Below are 21295 nucleotides of genomic sequence, written 5' to 3'. Positions count from 1 at the left end.
TCGTGTGAGACAGAGAACACATAAGGGTTATCTGAAAAGGGTTAGGGGATGTGGCTGTAGTGTAGGAACCCATCACTGCTCTCTCATACCACAGTATGTTGGGGTGGAGTCCATTTGCTCAGAATCTCTGCTTTGGTCAGAAGTGCAGTGAAAACACATTATTTCTGCTGCCCTTGGCAGAACTAGAGAATCACAGTGGTCCTTTCCGGCCTTGGAATCTAATGAATCACTGCTCCCTTCTCAGTAGACTGAGTACTGGGCTCATAAAATCAGGGCTACCCATATCTGTTTTGGACATTGGAAGCTATCCATTTCTGACTATAAATCTCTTCAAAACACGGTGTCCTAGTTAAAGTTATGTTCTAGTGACTGAATGCACCCAAAAGCAACAATTGCCAAAGCTCCATTAAACGTTCAGTTTTTTTTTTCATAAGAAGTGGCTTGCTTTAAAAATAAAGACAATTGTAATATTGCTGTGATTTGTCTTTCGGGCCAAGACTGACATGCAGAAATTACACTAAATGGTCTCTTCCATAATTGCCGCCCCCTACTGTTACAGTTGAGAGTGCCAATAAAAAGCAATGCCGAGACAGTATGTATCTTTAAAATGGTTTAAAAGAAAAGCGTTTTATTGCTCATTTTTTCCTGTTATAAACTACAGATTTTTAATATTAATCTAATTGATCTAAATAGGAAAATGTACAAAAAACATGTCATTAACCACATAACAAGAATATTAATGCAGTTTCCTAATTCTATAATGTAAGATAGCCAAGGAAGCCACTAATTGACTTGTTTTTAGCCTGTGCTCGACAATCTTTGTTTCCCTGGAGTGAAGATTGAATCACTTCTCCCTAGAAGGGAAAAAAAGCACAGTTTGAGAGATTATTATCCAGGGAGTTGTAATAACTTGTATAGAAAACTGAACTGTGATGGAGACATGGTCATGGCTGCAACTAGAACAAAATATATATCTTTGAATAATGTATTTGCTAAACTGGATGTATCTTTTTTCATAAAAACACTCTTTCAGCTAAAACATAGGGTCTCTCTCCCAGAAATAAGCATTAATTTTCCTGCACAGAGCTGCACAAGAAGACACTGATCACTGTTCACCCTTTTTGCTTCGCAGTCTCGCTTTGCTAGAGTCACGTACTGGGCACAATTCTCCTCCACTATGTTACTCCAGTTATTCAAATGTTCACTGAAATCCATTGAGTCGCACCAGTGTAGAATTGGAGTAATGCAGTGGGGAATCAGGCCTTTATACTAACACTTCTGGGGATGATGAAGCTATCAGCGGAAGGACGTTTTTGGTTGTTTTATTTAAATCACGGCCACACACTTGTTTATCTGCTTGGTGTCTGCTCTCCTTTCTCTGGGTGAGATTCACCCTGAGGGTGCAAAAGAGTCAGCACAAAGCATATGCACCGCTTACATCCCACTTGAAGGACTTAAGTTGGATGAAAGTGTAGCACAGGTATTGTGCTGGCCTTCTGCCCTGGGGTGAATTGCATCTATTTACATGAGAAGATATTACAGAGGAGAGGAGATGATTGAGAAGAACTGGTCATAGATGAGGGAAGTCTGCTCTGTCTCCTTGGCATGTGACATTAGCATCGTTTTTAGAATATGGGACCAAATGTTGGTTTTTGGTCTGAAGATGTCAAGCATTCTGATCATGTACAATATGTATTTACACTGCAGTCATTAAATGCTGAATTAAAAACAGCAATTATATTTATAAGCGTATCTACCCAGAAATGTTCAGTGCAGCAGTATCTGCTTTTGAAAATCTAAGGTATTTAGCATACTGCAATGCCCTTCTTTCATCTTCCTACACGTCAGCATGGGTTTAGTAAGGTAGACAGAAGAAAATGACTTATTCAAGATAGTACTGAGCCAATGCTTCAACCTCTAACCATCTCCAGGCTCCTCCAGATTCCCTGTTCCTAGGCCATGCTGCTTCTACATCTGTATCTTTCGACCAACAAGAGTAGGTGAATGCAAAAAAAGGTAACAGGTTTCTGCGGTACTGAAGTGGATTTGTAATGTTAAACTTACCCTGCTATATCATGTCATCTGGTTCTAGGAAGTTAGTCCTCTTACTTTTACTTTGCTCAGTGACTTTAATATTCCCTTCTGCCTGTGTTTCTCCAACCATGTTGGTAGCATGACATTGGTAAACGCCCTCATCTTCCTTCATCAGCGGGTTAATCTGGCAAAACGAAAGAGGAGAACATCACACTATCAACACGTGAACAGTAAGCACAAAAGGGAAGCCATAAATCAACTCTTGATAAGAATGAAAAATCGGAAGGATTTTAGATTTCCTCCTTCAAAACAAGGACTAAAATGTCTGGTTTAAATTCAGTCTGCTAGATTGTAGGAACTTTCATTCTACTTTAAACTCTGCTCAATCTCTTAAAATGTCTCCCCTAGGAACTGTACCATCACATGCTTGCAATGTACTGTATTTTCTGTATGGAAAAACTTCAAAAATCAGCCTGCCCCTCTCTTTCCCCACCTCTGCCCTCAGTACAGTTTGCTTTGTTGGACTTACCAAAACCCACCCTGTGCTCTCATGTTTAGAAGGACCACCACGAACTTGGACAGCCACGTTTACTCTGTCTCCAGGCAATTCTTCCAGGAGTTTAATTCCCTTGGGTGACTCTGTGACCTGTGGGGTTTTATGACATTGGCATACTGTTAACGTAGGTATGGAATACTTTAAAAGCATCATGCTCTTCGGTGCGTTGCCTCTGCATTTGGCAGGTATGAGCTCAACATGTTGCTGCCTCTACTAGTGTGACGCATTCTATATGATTTTATAAAAATATGCTAACGAGTGTGAATATAATGTAACTGGAATATGCTTCATGCAAAAGGTCTCTTGTAAGGTATCATTACAAAGCTTATAATCTACTCAGTGTGGTCATCCTATTTGTATAAATGTATCACTCTTGTATCTGAAATTAGAATATGAAACATAACTCTGAGGGCCTATTGTAGTTATGCAAAGTGTGGGCCATTAATGGTGGTTTGGAATCTTGATGACGGCTCCCATTAACCAGGACAATTGTCTGTAGATGGCTGTTTCAGTGGTAAGTCTTCCTGTATACGTGTGTGCTGGCAAGTGGGCAATGAAGTCTTACAGTGGCATGTGATCACGTCACCTGAACTGGAATCCATCTTTAACCCGGTGCTTTTCCATTGAGAAGGAGGGGGTGGGAACCAGAGAGGGACAAAGGATTCCCGCCTTATGCAAAAGATACATAAGTGGGTGGAACAGAACAAAGTGGGGCAGCCATCATGAGGAATCCCCTAGCTACCACCTGAGCTGGAACAAGGGCTGTACCGGGGGAAAGGATTGTGCCCAGACTAGGAAGGCGCCAGTCTGTGAAAGAAACTTAGTGAAACATCTCTGAGGGTGAAATTTTATCTGTATTCAGTTTTATTACTGTATTAGCCTTAGATTTGCATATTTTATTTTATTTTACTTGGTAATTCACTTTGTTCTGTCTGCTATTACTTGGAACCACTTAAATCCTAGTTTTTATATTTAATAAAATCACTTTTTACTTATTAATTAACCCAGAGTGTGTATTAATACCCGGGGGGGGGGGGAAACAGCTGTGCATCTCTCTCTATCAGTGTTATAGAGAGCAAACAACTTATGAGTTTATCCTGTATAAGCTTTATACAGGGTAAAACCGATTTATTTGGGGTTTGGACCCCACTGGGAGTTGGGCATCTGAGTGTTAAAGCCAGGAACACTTCTGTCAGCTGCTTTCAGCTAAGTCTGCAGCTTTGGGGCAAGTAATTCAGACCCTGGGTCTGTGTTGGAGCAGACGGGAGTGTCTGGCTCAACAAGACAGGGTGGTGGAGTCTCAAGCTGGCAGGGAAAGCAGGGGCAGAAGTAGTCTAGGCACATCGGTTGGCAGTTCCCAAGGGGGTTTCTGTGATCCAACGTGTCACAACCAGCTTCTGCAATGTGCACCTGTGCTCCACAGAGAGATGCCTATAATAGAAGAACACATGCCATTATCTTCCCCTGAGCATCTCAGAGTGATGCTCTCACTGAGGGGAAGGAGTATGGAGCGGAACCTCTTGCAGCTACCGTGAGGAGCGAGAGGCAGATCCTAGTCAAGGGCCAGGAGCCAACGTGAGGCAGTGCCACCCTCTTACATGGTGGTCTGCAGCTGGTTGTAGCCCTGCTTGCCCCAGCTTGCTGCAGGCAGATTCTGACTTTTCTCTTTGCACACATCCAGCCAGTGTCACAGCCTGGGGCTCCTCCTGCCCCTTCCATTTGGATCCGTCAGTAACTGGTGGGTGTGCAGGATGAGGGGTAGTGTCCCCATTCTCCCAACATAGCCCTTGGGATAGGAATTGCTGGGTGCGCCACGCCCCTTCTGTTTAGGTGCCGAACTATAGGCACCCTAGTTTGAATGTTTTGGCAGAAGTGCCTAGCTGCCTTTGTTCAAGGTCTGTTCCTAGCTCCCAGGAGCGTAGCATCCCACTCCTCTGGCCATCCCCAAAGCCCCCCTTTTAGCCTCAGAGCTGGTTCCTTGGAGGTGGGGGAGAGAGATTTCCATCCCACAGCCAGAGTCCCTAGGCTGAGGCTCTTCTTTTCCGCCCCTGGTGCTGCTCTGAGGACTCCTTATACAAATGTCATCAGTCTCGCTGTCAGACCAGCCTTCAGCCCAGAATCACCCCCAGCCAAGCCAGTCCAATATTCAACCTGAGCACCGAGTGGGGTTTGGGTTATTAATTCCCTTCCTCCCCCGCAGGGATGTGCTGAGGCCAGGCCCTGGGCTGCTGTAAGTCAGAGATGCTCTCCTGAGCTCAGTGCTGCTCAAAACTGGGGAGACCAACACTTCAGCTCTCAAAGCCCCTCAGGGAGGCAGGTGTTCATAGCCCCTATTTGCAGACGGGGCATGCTAACGCGCTGAAGGAATGACTGCCCTCAAGTCTCATTTTTAAGTAATGCCATTTTATTTATGACTATAATAATCTGAAATCAGGTATGGCCACAGAGCAAAAGAAATGGGCCACATTCTCTCCCGGTGAAAACTGGTTCCACTGGCCGTTTACATTAACAGCGGATTTGGCCCCATGTCAGTTTCTCTGTCTTACACACATCAGACTCTGCGTAACCTCTTGGCTAAAATGGAATCCGCTTTTGGCATACCTTTCTCCATGTGATGATGGGAGTGGGAACTGCCTTCACTTCACAGGACAGGTACACCTGGGCACCAGTTAGATTATGGATCTTTTTTGGTGGTACAACAATCACAGGAGCTGGAAATAATAAGAACACTTCAATTTTAGTGCCTTTACATGGGACCACTAATAGTTCTCAATGTTATGTGCCAATTTTAAATGTAACAAACATACAGATTCCCCCATCCAGCCAGAGATGATTCAGTAGCAAAGGTTTGGATCTTTCTCTAAACCAGAGGCCACAGAAATGGTTCTGAGCTTTTATTTTAAAAAGCTTTTAGTGCTTCTACTTGGGAAGCTGGCTTCATTATAGAAATCAGTGCACTGTCGTCTTACTCCATCTGCCACCAGATAAATTGAAACAGATGGAATTTAGCCCATTCCTTTTAGCTACATAGAATCATAGATACGGCTACGTTTTAGTCACGGGTATTTAGTAAAAGTTATGGACAGGTCACGGGCAATCAACAAAATTCACAGCCCATAACATGTTCATGACTTTTGCTATCTATCCCTGACTAAAACTTGTGTATTGTGGTGGGGGAACTTGGGAGACTGACTGGGGGATGCTGCAGGTGCTGGGGAGGGGGGGGCGGGTTGTGGCTCGGGCGGCACAGCCTGCAGGTGGCACCGGGAGTGCTGGGAGGGGGCCTGCCAAGGGTGCTCAGGTGGGGCAGGGGGGCATCGCGGGTGCTGGGGGGGAGGGTTGGTGGCGCTGGGGCAGGCTCCCTACCCAGCTCCTGAGCTCCACGTGCTGCCTCCACTCTGTCCCAAGCCCCGGTTCTGCAGCTCCCATTGGCTGGGAACCATGGCCAATGGGAAATACGGGGGCGGTGCCTGCTGGCAGTGGCAGCACATGGAGCTAGGAGCTGAGGGAGGCGAGCCCCCCTTCCAGGTAAGCGCCACCAGGCACCCAAATCCCTAGCCCTGAGCTCCCACCCCCCACTCTCAAACTTCTGCTACGAGGGGCCGGGAGGGCCCTGAGAGTGCCCCAGCAGTAGCTGGGGCACCTGGCCCGGGGGCTGCCTGAGCTGCTCAGGCGGCCTCAGGGGCAGATACACCAGCCGCCGCAGAAGTCACAGAGGTCACAGAAAGTCACGGAATCCTTGACCTCTGTGACAAACATGGAACCTTAATCATAGACTCATAGGAATTCCTAAGTGGAGCACTTTGCATTTGCCCTTATTGAATTTCATCCTATTTACTTCAGACCATTTCTCCAGGTTGTCCAGATCATTTTGAATTTTAATCCTATCCTCCAAAGCACTTGCAACCCCTCCCAGCTTGGTATCGTCCGCAAACTTTATAAGTGTCCTCTCTATACCACTAGCTAAATCACTGATGAAGATGTTGAACAGAACTGGACCCAGAACCGATCCCTGAGGGACCCCACTCGTTATGCCCATCCAGCACGACTGTGAACCATTTACTACTCTCTGGAAACGGTTTTCTAACCAGTTCTGTAGCCACCTTATAGTAGCTCCATCTAGGTTGTATTTCCCTAGTTTGTTTATGTTCCAGTCCTCCAGTGAGGTGTGTGTGAGCGGAAGTCAATGGGACATACACCTCGCTGCAGGATCAGGGCCTTAAATGCCTAGTTCTGACCACTGAACAGCTACTGTATTCCTAGGAAGGAAGTACACTGTGAGACAAACTACACCAAACCCTGAACTCAGTTACACATAATTTGGAAATGGAAAGAATGCATTTCAGATGTTAGGTTATCCTGGAGATGGCACAGTTAAGGCTGCATCCAGATTTCTATTAAACCATTTTCTACCCCTTTAGTTGGAGCAACCGATTTGTTTGCAGATTGAATGCAGTGCCGTTGTAGCCGTGTCAGTCCCAGGATATTAGAGAGACAAGGTAGGTGAGGGAATATCTTTTATGGGACCAACGTCTGCTGGTGAGAGAGAGAATTACCTCACCCACTTTGTTTGCAGATTGTATGCTTAAAACAGGCTAGAAGAATATAACGGATTTTGGTAAATTTAGGATTACAGGGTTCTATATGCGACATAATCCAAATTTACTTTGGTTTTCAAAATATTCCTGTTCAAAGTAATGGCCATCTCGCAGGAGAATTTGGCCCAGGTTTTCCGAGCACAGCAGGGATCGTACAGCGCCACATTTCAGGCAGGCCTAAAGACAATCTCACACAGAACAATGCTCCCAGAGGGGGCATTTGAAAAAAGAAGCTATTTCATGAATTGTTGTTGTTGTGGACTGTATCACTGATGCTGAAAGAGATCACTGTCGGTGCTCTCAGAGCTCTCAGTTACCTAAAACTGTACTTTGATCCTGCAAAGACACAAGCTTAATTTTACACAAGTGAGTAGGCCCATTGAAACCAATGGGCTTACACAGGCATAAAATTAAATATGCATGCAAATCTTTGCAGGATTATGACCTAAGGGCCGTACAGCCATTAGCAGTACAAACTTATTATTTTAGCTTTTTAAAACACAGTCATGACAAATCTCTTATCATGGGTAGCAGCGTCTTAAACAAAAGCCATTGACAAAATATCGCAATGCCAACAAATGTGCAATATAAAGAATAGTATTTCAGGACTACATTTCTAATTAACACTATCTAACAAGTCTTTTGAATGGCCACAGAACAAAGATTTACATCTGTTGAGAGAAGAGAGGAAGGGACTTACAACACAAGGCCTTAGTGAGGTTCAGGTGTTTTAGTTTTACCATATTTCCCATTTTTCTTTTAGTTTTATCAGTATCTATAGCAACATTTATGAACAATAGCAGTCATCCTCAGAGGGTGCACCCTTGCCAAAGTAAGCCAATTTTCCACTAGCATTTACTGCCAGTACAAAGAAAGGTAATTTAGAAACAGTCACCCTGGATTCCCCACCAGCAGCACTCCTCCTCCTCAGAAGACAATTAGCCCAGGAGAAAATCTTTGAGCTCTGTCAATATCCAGGAACTCATTGTCACTCCAGTTATGATTTCTAGTATTGCCTGCCAAATTAAAGCTCAGATCTCCAGAGTTCACATCATGGGATCCCATTGTGTGGACCCATCACGCTTGGCACCTGATACTACTTTTGATCTCTATTCAGTACGTGGACGCATGCAGAATATTGAATACTGTGTGAACTCAGCTGGTATGAACATAGGCTATTTTTTCCCTTTGGCAGCTGGCATAGGACACATCACTCTTTGGAAAATAAAAGAAAAGGAAAAAAGACCATCTGTTACAAGGTACTCCATCTTTAAAATTACCATTGACAAATGAATCTATGCAGTAATGCTACTTAATTGAGTCTGTAAGAAGACAAAGCATCCTATACAGAATGTGGAGTAATTCCCTTTGGATTCAAAGATTAATACCTGCTGAGTCCCTTCTGCTTCCAAGCATTCTGATGCTCTAATAACTTAATGGCACACATCTGCTTTAAGATACTGTTATCCTTGCATGTAAATTGAAGCTTTTGGGGAGAAAAGTTGCACATTATGATAGATTGCAGAACTGAATCGGGAGTATTACGATAAGTGATTTCTGATACACTGGGGCTTTCAGGATGAATTGTCAGGAGTCCACTGCGTAGCTGATGTACTGCACCTAATGCCTGCTTTTAGTTCATCAATGTTTATAAAAGATTTTCAATATGCAAGTGTCAAGGCAGGAAAGGTTACAGTTTTAAAATCCTTCTCAGTGCAACACTTTAGTTATTTCCTTATCAATGAGTTCTTATTTATGCCTCATGTAGGCAAGAAGAAAATAACCAAAAAGTAGCCACTAAATCATGTGCAAATTATGATCCAATATTCTAAAAACATGCCTGTGACAGGCTGGACCCCTCAACCAGGATGCCACCTGATGTGCTAGGGTTTCACTGGTTCTGCCCATTCCACTAGCCTGGGTTTCCTCACCCTGTCTTAGCTGTGCCAGGCCCTCAAGCCTTCTCCGGCACACGCACAGGTAGGGACATACCCAGCTGCAAATGGACAGAGAGACACTGAGATCAGCTGTGTGGGAAGAATCAGCTCGGGGATTCACCCAGCACACACCTCCTTTGGGGTGTAAACCCAAAATAAGATTGTCCTGCACTGTAGAGAAATCTATACCAGCTAAGCTCAGAAATGTGTCCCCTCCCTCAATGTGGAGGAAGATATGCACAACTTCTTGTCTCCCCCAGTTATAAATGGCACAAGCTGGGTTTTATAATAAACAAAACCAATCTTAATAACTACAAAAGGCAGATTTTAAGTGATTATAAGGGATAGCAAACAGAACAAAGCAGATTACTAAGCAAATAAAACACAACACACATATGTGGAAGCAGGGAAAGCTTCAATAAGGATTTGAAGGGGATTTTAATGTGTGTCAGTCAGTTAGCAAGAGTCAGGCCATACTGTAACCCTAATGACGTGAGACTTGTAGGAGCAAAGATAGTGCGAGGCGACAGGACAAGAACTGTGTACAAAGTTATTACAACCTTGCAGTCACTAACCAAAATGCAGGCTTGCTTTTCTTAGGAGTGAGACAAATAAGATAAGCCTTTCTGCTATGTATAAACAAAATGTATTTGTTGCTTTTTACTGTCTCCATGATTGCTAGAAATTGTCTGTAACAAAGGTATAAAGGCTTGATGTAATTGTTTACCAGTTGAGAGACCTGTCCGGGACTGGGGTGACCCTGTGTCCTATGGCACTCTCTCCCTCCATTGTAATTACTGGAGAAATAATAAAGTATTTGATTTTGCTGCACCCAAACAAAAAGCGAGAACTGAGTTTTTCTTCGACACATACTAAGCTTAAGATTTTAAAGAGGCTGGTTTCAAAAAGTAATTTCTCACCCTAAATGTTGCTTTTGGGCAGGATGTAAAAATTCTTGAAGGTTAGCTACCCTGCTTGGAGCTTAAATCTTCAGACACCATATTCACAGACCAGATCCCTTTTCCAGCCTGGGCTCAACTCTTTCTTCCTAATGGCCCATCCAGGCTGATGGCCTGCTGCCTGGCGGGTGTTTCCCAGGTACACGCACAGTTGTAATTGTTACATAGCCAATATTCCTAACTTTAGATACAGAAATGATACAGGCCTACAGATTGGATAACCACATTCAGTAAATCAGAACCTTTCCAATGATATCTCGCATGACCCATGTTGTATCAAACAGGGTCGGCTTTGGGACTTGCGGGGCCCGATTCGAAAGAGCTGCTGCCAAAGCCAGCGGCAGCGATTTTTGCTGCCACAGAAGACAGCGGTGGAAATTCAGTGGCAGCTCAATCAGTTGCCGCTGTTTCCGGCAGCACTTCGCCGGAGGGTCCTTCCTCGGCAGCAGTTGTCTTCCGTGGCCTTACTTTGTGGGGCCCCTCTTCCGGACACTGCAGGGCCCTCTGAGGCGTGGGGCCCGGTTCACAGGAATCGGGGAATCGGCCTAAAGCCATCTCTGGTACCAAACATATCTTAGTTATGCCATATTCATATCATAAGCACATTTCTATGGAGAATACAGGGTGTAAAGTCACAGCAAGAAAAAAAAATAACCAAAAAGTAGCCACTAAATCATGTGCAAATTATGATCCAATATTCTAAAAACACGGCAATGAACATATATTTAGGACATGCTGTTGTATCCTTTGTTATTTAAACAAAAGAACACAGATACAAACTCCCTGGATCATAGAAATGTAGGGCGGGAAGGGACTTCAAGAGGTCACCTGGGGCACACTGCCACGCTGGGCAGGATTTAAGTATGCATGTTGGTGGAAGACCAGTGATGTGTTTGGCTCCTTACAGGACTCTGGCTGTGCACTCGAGTGGTTCCCCATGCTGCCACGGCTTAACAGCCATTGTTATTTGCGCTAGCCAGATCAAAGGTAGCTGGGGTATGTCTACAGCTGGGGCATGCCTGACTGCAATGTAAAGATACTCTATCTTTCTGCCTCCAGCCCCAGCTGTAAAAAGGAAGGAAGATTTCCCCTCTGTTATGGGGTATTCACAAGGTACCCCAGGTTCTCAGGTATAGAAATGAGCACCATGGAAAGTCCTATACAACATTAAACAGCAATGGCAGTTCTGCACCTGCACCTCAGGGCAGAATAAGGCCATCAGCTGAAGGCAGAGAAAAGCTTTTCATGGGACTGGGAGGAGAATACCGAATACAGCTTGTTTGCACACTCAATTGTTTGAAAGACGGAATGAAAAATATTAAAAAATGGTGCTGACTTTGGGCATATCCAAGAGCTGTTTGTTGGGCAAAGCTTTTGACTGATGTTTTAATAGGGAAATGGTAAGCCCATTAGCAAGGGTTTTTAATGAATCCATAAACTCAGGGGTCGTATCCTATGCGTGGAGAATTGCAAATATAGTACAGTACCTATAGTTAAGGAAGGGGGAAAAAATGATCCTGGAAACTACAGGCTCATTAATCTGACCTCAATTGTGCACAAGGTCAGAACAAATTTTGAAAGCGAGACTAATTAAAGATATAGAGGTAAACCGTAATTGGGATAAAATACAACATGGTTTTACAAAAGGTAGATCGTTCCAGACCAACTTGAGAGAAGATAACCAGTTTTCTAGACACAGAAAAAGCAGCAGATCTAATCTGCCTGGATTTCAGGAAGGCATTTGATACAGTTCCACATGGGAAATTATTAGTTAAATTGGAGAAGATGGGGATTAATATGAGACTCAAAAAGTGAATAAGGAACTGGTTGAAGGGGAGACTACAGTGGGTCATGCTGAAAGGTGAACTGTCCAGCTGGGCGGGGAGGTTACCAGTGGAGTTCCTCTGGGATCGGTCTTGGGACCAATCTTATTTAATGTTTTCATTCATGACCTTGGCACAAAAAGTGGGCATGTGCTAATAAAATCTGTGAATGACCCACTGCTGGGAGTTATTGCCAATATGGAGGTGGACTGGAATATTATACAAGATGATTTGGAAAATCATGAAAAATGGAGTGATAGAAATGGGATGAAATTGAACAGATCATAGTGCAAGGTCATGCACTCAGGGACTAACAACAACAATTTTTGCTATAAGCTGGGGACATATCAGTTGGAAGCAACAGAGGAGGAGAAAGACCTGGGTGTATTAGTTGATCACAGGATGACTATGAGCTGCCAATGAGATGTGGCCGTGAAAAAGGCTAATGCAGTCCTAGGATGCATCAGGCGAGGTATTTCCAGTAGAGAGAGGGAAGTGTACCATTGTACACGGCAGAGGTGAGACCTCATCTGGAACACTGTGTGCAGTTCTGGTCTCCAATGTTTAAGAAAGATGATTTCAAACTGGACCAAAACAGGTTGAGAAGGGCTACAAGGATGATCAGGGGAATGGAGAACCTACCTTACAAGAAGAGATTTAAGGAGCTTGGCTTGTTTAGTCTAACCAAAAGCAGGCTGAGAGGAGATATGATTGCGCTCTATAAATACATCACAGGGATAAATATCAGGCAGGGAGAAGAGTTATTTAAGTTAAAGGCCAATGTTGGCACCAGATCAAATGGATGTAAACTGGCCATCAACATGTTCAGGCTTGAAATTATATGAAAATTTCTAACCAGCAGAGGAGTGAAATTCTGGAACAGCCTTCCCAGGGGAGCTGTGGGGGGAAAAATTACAAGACTGAACTTGATAAGGGGATGGTACGATGAGGTTACCTACAATGGCATATGACCCATCTGTGAATGCTTTTAGCAAATATCTCCAAAGGCTGGAGATAGGGCACTAAACTACAGAGAATTCATTGCCAAGCGTCTGGATGGTGGGTCTTGCCCACATACTCAGGGTCCAACTGATTGCTATATTGGGGGGTCAGGAAGAAATTTCCCCCAGGGTCAGATTGGCAGAGACCCTGAGGGGGTTTCACCTTCCTCTGCAGCATGGGGCAGGGGTCACTTGCTCGTTTGAACTAGAGTAAATGGTGGATTTTCTGTCACTTGAAGTCTTTAAATCAAGATTTGAGGACTTCAGTAACTCAGCCAGAGGTCAGGTGTCTGTTATAGGAGTGAGTGGATGAGGTTCTGTGGCCTGCGATGTGCAGGAGGTCAGACTAGATTATCATGATGGTCTCTTCTGGCCTTTAAGTCTATGAGGGAATTTTTAGGTTAATAGCAGCAGCTGCTATAATCTCCTAATATGGTGGTGATGGTTTTATCATGAAACATAACAAAAAATAATTATGGGAAACCTCAGAGTTTTGTAAAGTTCAAGATATTGTTAACCTATAATATATACAATCTGGAAAAATAAACAGATTCTGTTCATAATCAGACACATGAATAAAAAGGCAAATGCTAATGATCTGTGCTAATCAGTATTGAAATTACAGTTCTAATGCCAAACATGAAGTAACTTAATTCGGCTAACTGCAGTGCTGCATTTGAAACTGAATAGCATTTGAATTGCTCTCATGCGTGAAGGCTTTCTCTTTGTCTCTTTTATGCCCTTGTTACTTAAACTTCTGCAGTGACAAAACCTGAGCTGAAAGGCTTCGTTACTGACAGAGTGTCTTGGGGCAGCCTTCAGGTTCAGTCGGTTTGGAATCCCAAACACTTGGTAATTTTGTTTGGCCCAGTACCGTCACTGAGTTTGCCAAACACGACTCTCTCACTTATCCTTCCCTTAGGATTACTTCAGAGAGTCACTGCGGAGACAAGCCGGCTGGAAGAATGTAACCATACATGACATGAACCTGTCAGGAGCGCACACCTTATTGTCACGATGCCCCCAAGAAGCAGGTCCCAGAGGACGAGCATCTGGTTTAACTCAGCCTGGGCATAACTGCAGATGTGCTGGTTGGAAAGAGGGAAACGCTTTCAAGTAGCCAAGATGCTGTTCCCCTCTCCCACTGAACGCGAACAGACCACGGTCAACAACGTAGCGTGAGGGCTTGGGGTCCTATCTAACTCATCACTGAGCTCATGTGATCCGAGAGAATCTATGACTCAAAATGCCTTCTTCCATCTCCAGCTCGCTCAGAAACGTCACCTCTGCCTGCCAGACAAGGACCCGCCCACGGCGATCCATCGCTGGCCATGCAGGATGCCTGTAACTTGCTGTAGCTGGTGCTGACGACGAAAGCAATGCAAAGGCTCTAGCAGATTAAAACAATGCAGCTGTCCACCTCCTGCCTGGCCTAGGTCATTATGAGCCCTAAAGTGGCCCCACGTCGTTTCCACTACCAGAATGTCCTGAATGTCGGAGTCATTAGTGGACCAGGTCCCAGCTTCATTATCGAGGCTGCATTTCCATCTATGAAATGCCAAGACAGCGCCGCTCCTCTGGGAAAACGTGGCTCAGAGAACCCAGGATGACGCACGTGAGAGCCAGAGATAGGGGGTTCAGAGCTGAGAGGATCTAGCTGTGACACCAACTTCAAAAGAGATTCGCTCAATGCAGAGTCTGGTCATCGTCAGGAAAAGCTGTCAGGCCTTCCCCTTTGATAAAGCCTTCACACCATAACCGGAACGACATTCACAATGCAACACAACCCCAAACAGTGCCCACATGAACAAAAGCAGACAGGCAGAAGGCTCCAGGAATTCCCCTTTGTCAACATAATTAAGGTGTGAGGGATGCCGATACTGTGCTGACGGGGGCAAGTGCAAAACCGTCTAAGAGAGAGATGGACTGAGATCTTTTCTGGAACGAGCAGCTTAATGCAGAAATAATCCCATACTACAAGCTACACTAAAACCCAAAGGTTATTTGGGCCTTGAGGATGAACCTCTAAATATTTTCAGTCAGAATAAAGCAATGTGGCATGTCCCATGATCCCTTGCAACACAGAATCTCAGCAGTTCAGAACAGAAAAGGAGGAGAAAAAGACAGACAAACCCAAAAGATATTTCCAGTTCACATTCAAACAGCTTCTTTAAAGGCAACATTAAAATTCTTGGATAACAATATTTCCTATCTGATCCTTGCCTGAAACAGATTATTTCAAATAATTCTGACTCTCCCTAGCCCCTCTGCACATCTGGTAAATGAACATCTGGAAAGTGTTTAGCACCATCAGTACTATCCCATCTCAGTAGCAACTATGTAATTACGGATGAGCTGGCACTTCCATTTCTAACCCCTATTTTCATGCCAGAAAGAGCCATTGTTTTGAGCAGACAATGGAGATGAAGTTTGCAATACAGGCTTCTTTTCCCCAAGGGAGGCTGCTCAACTTGTGTTACACACCTGGAGGGGTCTTGTTGCTTCCTCAGCTGCTTCCAGACGTCCCGATAGCAACAGTGCTTTTATCATTCTGTGCTTGGCTAGCAGGCTGGAGCCATTCCTGGTGGATGTGAACCTTGCTATGCTTATCTAAACCTTTCTCATGTCCAGACTGAATTACTTCAATGCAGTATATTGGGGACTACACCTGAACCACTCAGAAACTTCAGGGAGTACAGAATGGAGTCTTTCGGCGGCTTACTGAGCAGTGCCTCTCTCAAGGAGCAGATTTAACGGTGTGTCACAGCCAGCCCTGAATGCAGTGCTGCAAACAATTCTAGGTGATGGTATCGACCTACTGTGACATTTCCCAGGGTACAATCTGGACTGTTGAACAGTAGTGTCCCCTTAAGCCACCAGCCTGGGGATGTCTTTTATACAGCTTTGCTGGTGAATAGCAAACCCCATGCAGCCCCTAGCTGAATACATGAACGCTAAGGGCTGCATCCATGAACTATATACGGGGCTAGGGCCCAGCCATCCATGAACTATATATGGGGCGATACCCGCATGTCCCTCAGTCCCAGCCTGGCTCCCCAGAAATGTGCATCTTGTCCTGTTCAGCAGCCCCCTGGACCGTACAAACTCATAGTCAGTCAGCCATTCCAACAATGGGTAATGAATACGCACCCCTGCCTGTTTTCTGACACACTTTGTGGCCTTCATGACACAATGCTAAACCAGCCATTTCTCCAGGTGTCTGATGCAAAACACTGTCTGTTTCTCTAGGAGGAGGTGTGTGATTGGGGTTGAACTGACAGTGACACTTATTTTCAGGGCTTGAGAAATCCTGTATCGTCAGATTGACCTGTGTGTGTGTGATATTTCTGGTGTTCTTTACAGATGGCTGGTGTCTTAGGTACGCCGGATATAATGAAATAAATGAATATTGCCATGGCCTGGGATCCTCCAACTTCTCAAACTATGGGAACTGGGCAGGACCTAATAAAAGGCCTTCAAGCAAAAGAGGTGATGTAAGCAGGGGCGGCTCCAGGCCCCAGCACGCCAAGCGCATGCTTGGGGCAGCAAGCCGCGGGGAGCGCTCTGCCGGCGCTGCGAGGGTGGCAGGCAGGCTGCCTTCTGCGGCATGCCTGCGGAGGGTCCGCTGGTCCCGCGGCTTCGGAGGACCATCTGCAGGCAAGCCGCGGAAGACAGCCTGCCTGCTGTGCTTGGGGCGGCAAAATGTCTAGAGCCGCCCCTGGATGTAATACACGTTTTGTATGTCAGACTGCAGTGGTGACTGTCTCCTACCACAGGCCCTGAACTTCACAGTCACCAGGGGCTAGCAGGACACTTTCCTTGGCATATGGGAGGTGGCCCTAGGCCGTCAATTGGTGCAGCACTCTGATTTCTCCGACTAGCCACTATCCATCTGTTAGATCTTCGCAATGGAGATTAATGGGAGACTCCGATGTACACAAGCTGGGTGCATCTGTGCAGCACAGCAGGGGTTAATCAAGGTCAGTCAAATCAGGCATGTGTGGAAGGAAGAGAGGCAGGGTCTGAGGTGTCACCATCTTTCCGTGCTCCTAAACCCACAGTCTCTGCGTGAGACTCCAGGCAGAGCGCTATCTGCTAATTCTGCCACCTTGTTGCACGACCCTTCTTGCCAGCACGGATATTTGAAGCCAGCACAGTTGTCTCGGTGCCAGTCCTTGTGGCACTCCACTAGTATTTTACAAGACTGTGCCACAAGCTACTAACCCACCTGGGCCCCATCACACATGAGAGATGCACAGAACTGGGCAAAAACATTTCAGCAAATAGTACATTTGCTAAATAATGCATTTTTCAGGGCCTCAAAACTATTTGTGAATTCAGGAACATTTTCAGCCAAAATAACTTGGAAAACCTCTATCTTTTGAAATGTCAGTTCATTCTGACATTGCATTTCAAATCAACATTTCGTTTCAAAATGATGTTCAAAACATTTCATTTGACTTGAACAACCTTTTTGGTTGTTTGTTTCAGCAAGAAAAATTCAGTTTTGCTTTGAAACAAACCACACTGGGGGCCAGGAGGGGGGACGTTTTTCAGTCTGGCTACTGAACCAAACTATCAAGTATTTGCTCAGCTCTAGTGAAGACCCAACTACTTCAGCTATCTCTTCCACTGGCAGAATGTAGTGTGCAGCTACCAGTCTCCAGTGACCTAGATTTCCTCTCTGTTCCTCGATGGAAGAGTTCCATTATTTTCTCTTCAGTTGATAGTTCTCTCCTGTTCCATTTCCAGAGCAGCTTTAATTAAACTTGTTAAAGGCTCCTGTTCTTGTTCACTTCCTCAATGCCAGTCGTCAGTCTTCATATGTTCCAGTCATGGGTGGCAGATGAACCCCCCCCCCATTCAGGGAATCTAGCCCCCCGGACCTGCCCCTTCCACCTGAGGCCCTGCTCCCCTGCCTGCTGGAGACCCGAACCCCCTCCCCTGGCTGGAGGAGCCCTGGCTGGCCCATCCCAGCCATCCGCCCCAGGCTGCCTCTGGCCCAACCCTGCCCCTGGCCATCAGCCTGAGCCCCGAGTTCCAGGCCGCCAGCTGGAGCTGACCCTCTGCTGGCCTCAAGGGAGAGGGGGAGCAAGGGCGGAGCCTCTGGGCAGAGTGTGGGTGGGGACATGGCCTGGATTAGGGGGAGACTTAGTCTCCCCCAGCCTTTAATGCCCCCCGCCCATGGTTCTAGTTTCTTGATCACTTGCTCCAGCATTATCCAGATTCCCTCTAATATTTCTCCTGTCTAGCAAGGGAGAATTTAGGTTTGGTTGTATCCTTTGCAGCCATCAGCCCAGATCCTCAGATGGTGTAAACAGGCATAGTTCTGTTAACTTAACTAGGCCATGACATTAGAATGATAGCAGCCTCCCCGGACCACCGAGCACCAAGTCATGGAATGGGTTTCATGTTTTACACTAGCTCTTTTCCCTGTTACCCGTACTTTAAAATATATTTATTTAACCTCTGAGGTCAAGTCCTTCCATTCCACACTTGTGTTCATCCAGTAAAGCATTTATACTCTTCATTCTGCACATGGTTTTAGTCCTCACTTGTGTTTTCTTTCTAACCCAGATTCCTTTTTATTCATGTACGAATGATCCTTTCCCCCTCAGTGTAATTTTTTGCTGGAGGGCATGCATAATATTCATTCATTTCCCCTGTTTGGCTGTCAGGGCCTTTGCATTAGAAAGCACATGCACTTTCCTCATACACTCCGACACACCCTGCACGTCTCACTTATTTCCAAGGTGCACCATCACTGTTTAGTCCATTACAATTCTAACTACACAGACACCAAATAACTGAGAGCCAACAACTTCAGAGTGCATTGTCATCTTTGCAGTGTGAAGGTGTAGTCCCATGACTCACATCGTTACTGGTGCAACGTAATGCACTGACACAATCACACATCAGGACCTTATTCTGTGGCTTTCTGTGACTGCATTGGACAAACTGGCTCTTCAGGATTGAAGCTGGATTGGAATTTCAACCACCCCAAGCTAGATTTACAGCTGCTTTGCATTGTCAGAGTGGTGCAAAACTGCCAGGAGGTTATGGTGAATCGGGCTGCTTTCCCCCCCATCACTGTGACTTAGGGCTGGTTTACACTAAAGGGGGGGGGGGATGTCGATCTAAGTTATGCAACTTCAGCTATGTGAATAACGTAGCTGAAGTTAACGTACTTAGATCTACTTACCGCGGTGTCTTCACTGCAGTGTGTCGACAGGAGACGCTCTCCCACCGATTCCCCTTGCACTTTTCATTGAGGTGGAGTACCGGAGTCGATGCTAGAATGATTGGCAGTCGATTTACTGCGTCTATACTAGACACGATAAATTGACCCCCGCTGGATCGATCGCTGCCCATCGATCCGGCCGGTAGTGTGGACAAGCCCCTAGACTCTTTAAAATGACAAGTCTTCCGATTTTTGAGGTACTGCCATCATGAAACATTTGTGAAGACTTCACAGCCGGGTGGGAATACCTTGACTTTGTTTAAGCAAGTTAAACAGGCAGAATGTGAACCCCGATGCTCGTTATCAGAATAAAGAGGGATACAGAAAGAAACAACATCTCGTATTTCTAAAAACATTTCAACACCAGTGCCGGTTTGCCTGTATCTTACAATAGCATTCCCTCTATTACACCACTAGAGTTCTGTCTTTAATGAAGTCTTTTGCGTTAGGTCACAGGGAGTAGTTACAACTAACTTTACTTAACTACTCAACTGAATGAAAACAGATAGCTGTCCATCAAGATTGCCAGTTACTATAATGGCCAGCAAGGTTTGGGTTTAAGTTGTCTTTTCAAATGTCCATTTATAGGAAGCTACCTTTGCAAAAATATTGACATTTCCCTGTCTTCAATTTAAGTTTACCTGACACTGCTTCCCTGTGACACCCTGTACCCCATATGACACCCTGTATCCCATGTTCACCACTTCTATATGGTTATGATATATTTTGTACAAAGTATGCCGTGTGAGGTATCATTTGAAAACTCATAATTTACTGAATGTTATTGTCCAGTTGAAATGTGTGTAACATCATTGCATGTAAAATTATGTGATTTTGCTATATGATTATTACTGAAAGATGTTGTAGTTCTGGGTAACACCCACAAACCATTTTCTCAGAGACAAAGGCACACTAGCATGCCAGCAATGTGCTAAGGAGCCAATACCTACTTAACTGGCCAACCACCAGGAGGGAGGATGGTATAAACAAAGAATTTACATTTAATCTCAGAAACGCTTCAGACCTCACACATACAGGAGACTGTTTGTCTGCACTCCAGTGGAGGGTAATCCTCAAAGAGGGGAGTGGGACATATAATGGGAGACAGTGATTTCCACCTCACCTTTCCCCCTCCATCTCTACTCACGGCAGCAAGATCCCTTGAAAGACAAAAGAAGCATCACTGAACTGGGGGAGTGGTCCGAGCTTGGAGGTTTTTCAGACAGTACAGACTACTGTAGGCTTTTAGGCTTTTTTTGCTTTTCAACCTACTAGCCTGGGTAAAGTTTAGGAATTAGCTTGCGTGTTTATCCTTTTATTTCTTTTGTAACCAATCCGGACTTATATGCATCTATACTTGCAATCACTTAAAATCTATCTTTCTCCAGTTAATACACTTGTTTTATTGTTTTATGTAAACCAGTGTGTTTTGGTTGAAGTGTTTGGGAATCTCTGCTTAGGGCAACAGGGCTGATGCACAATCATTACCCAGTGTTGGAATGATGAGCTATCTATGAGCTTGTACTGTCCAGTGGGCTACTGAGCAGTACAAGACGCACACTTCTGGGGGGAGGCACGGCTGGCACTGAGGGATATGCGGGTGTCACCCTGTATCTATTTGTGGCTGGCTGGGCATAGCACTGATGTACTCAGCTGGGAGTGACTTTATATGCTAGTGGCTGTGAGTGAGCAGAGCCTGGAGGGGTTGCTGTTCACCAGTAAAGCAGTGTAAAAGGGATGATTTAGTTGGGGTTGGTCCTGCTTTGAGCAGGGGGCTGGACTAGATGACCTCCTGAGGTCTCTTCCAACCCTGAGATTCTATGATTCTATGAAAAGGCATCTCAGGCTGGAGAGCTAAGAGGACACAACATTCAATGTCACATTCCCAACTTAATGCAAATGGAAATATCAGATTTTACACACAGTAAGTTACAGCTACTCTGCTTAAAAATAGAACCATGAGCCGTTCCCGGTGTATTTATGGAAATGACAACATTTAACAGTCTACAAGTCCTACAGGAGATGTGCAAAATAGCGCTCTGCTTTAACACCAGACCGAAAACAAGCTGTGTTACACACGTCTTCTGTGGGACCTGTTAGCCGTGAAAAGCCCAAACCAATCAAAATTCAAACCAACCAACGCAGG

The 21295-nt window shown here is 45.1% G+C and overlaps 1 protein-coding gene across 1 annotated transcript in view; it reads right to left on the bottom strand.

Annotated features, from left to right (window-relative positions):
• Window positions 1-649: 649 nt before the first annotated feature.
• Window positions 650-21295, bottom strand: part of IGFBPL1 (insulin like growth factor binding protein like 1) — a 30788-nt gene continuing 10142 nt past the window's right edge. The window contains exons 2-5 of the mRNA XM_045020266.1: window positions 5192-5301; window positions 2564-2680; window positions 2065-2218; window positions 650-854 (exon numbers count right to left, since the gene is read on the bottom strand). Of these exons, the coding sequence (XP_044876201.1) occupies window positions 2069-2218; window positions 2564-2680; window positions 5192-5301 (377 nt within the window). The 3' untranslated portion in view covers window positions 650-854; window positions 2065-2068. The remainder of the gene's footprint in view (window positions 855-2064; window positions 2219-2563; window positions 2681-5191; window positions 5302-21295) is intronic.

This window comes from Mauremys mutica, chromosome 6 (assembly GCF_020497125.1).
Source record: "Mauremys mutica isolate MM-2020 ecotype Southern chromosome 6, ASM2049712v1, whole genome shotgun sequence".
Lineage (NCBI taxonomy): Eukaryota > Metazoa > Chordata > Testudines > Geoemydidae > Mauremys > Mauremys mutica.
Note: the sequence above shows the minus strand (reverse complement) of the source record. Positions and strands in the feature narration are given on the sequence as shown.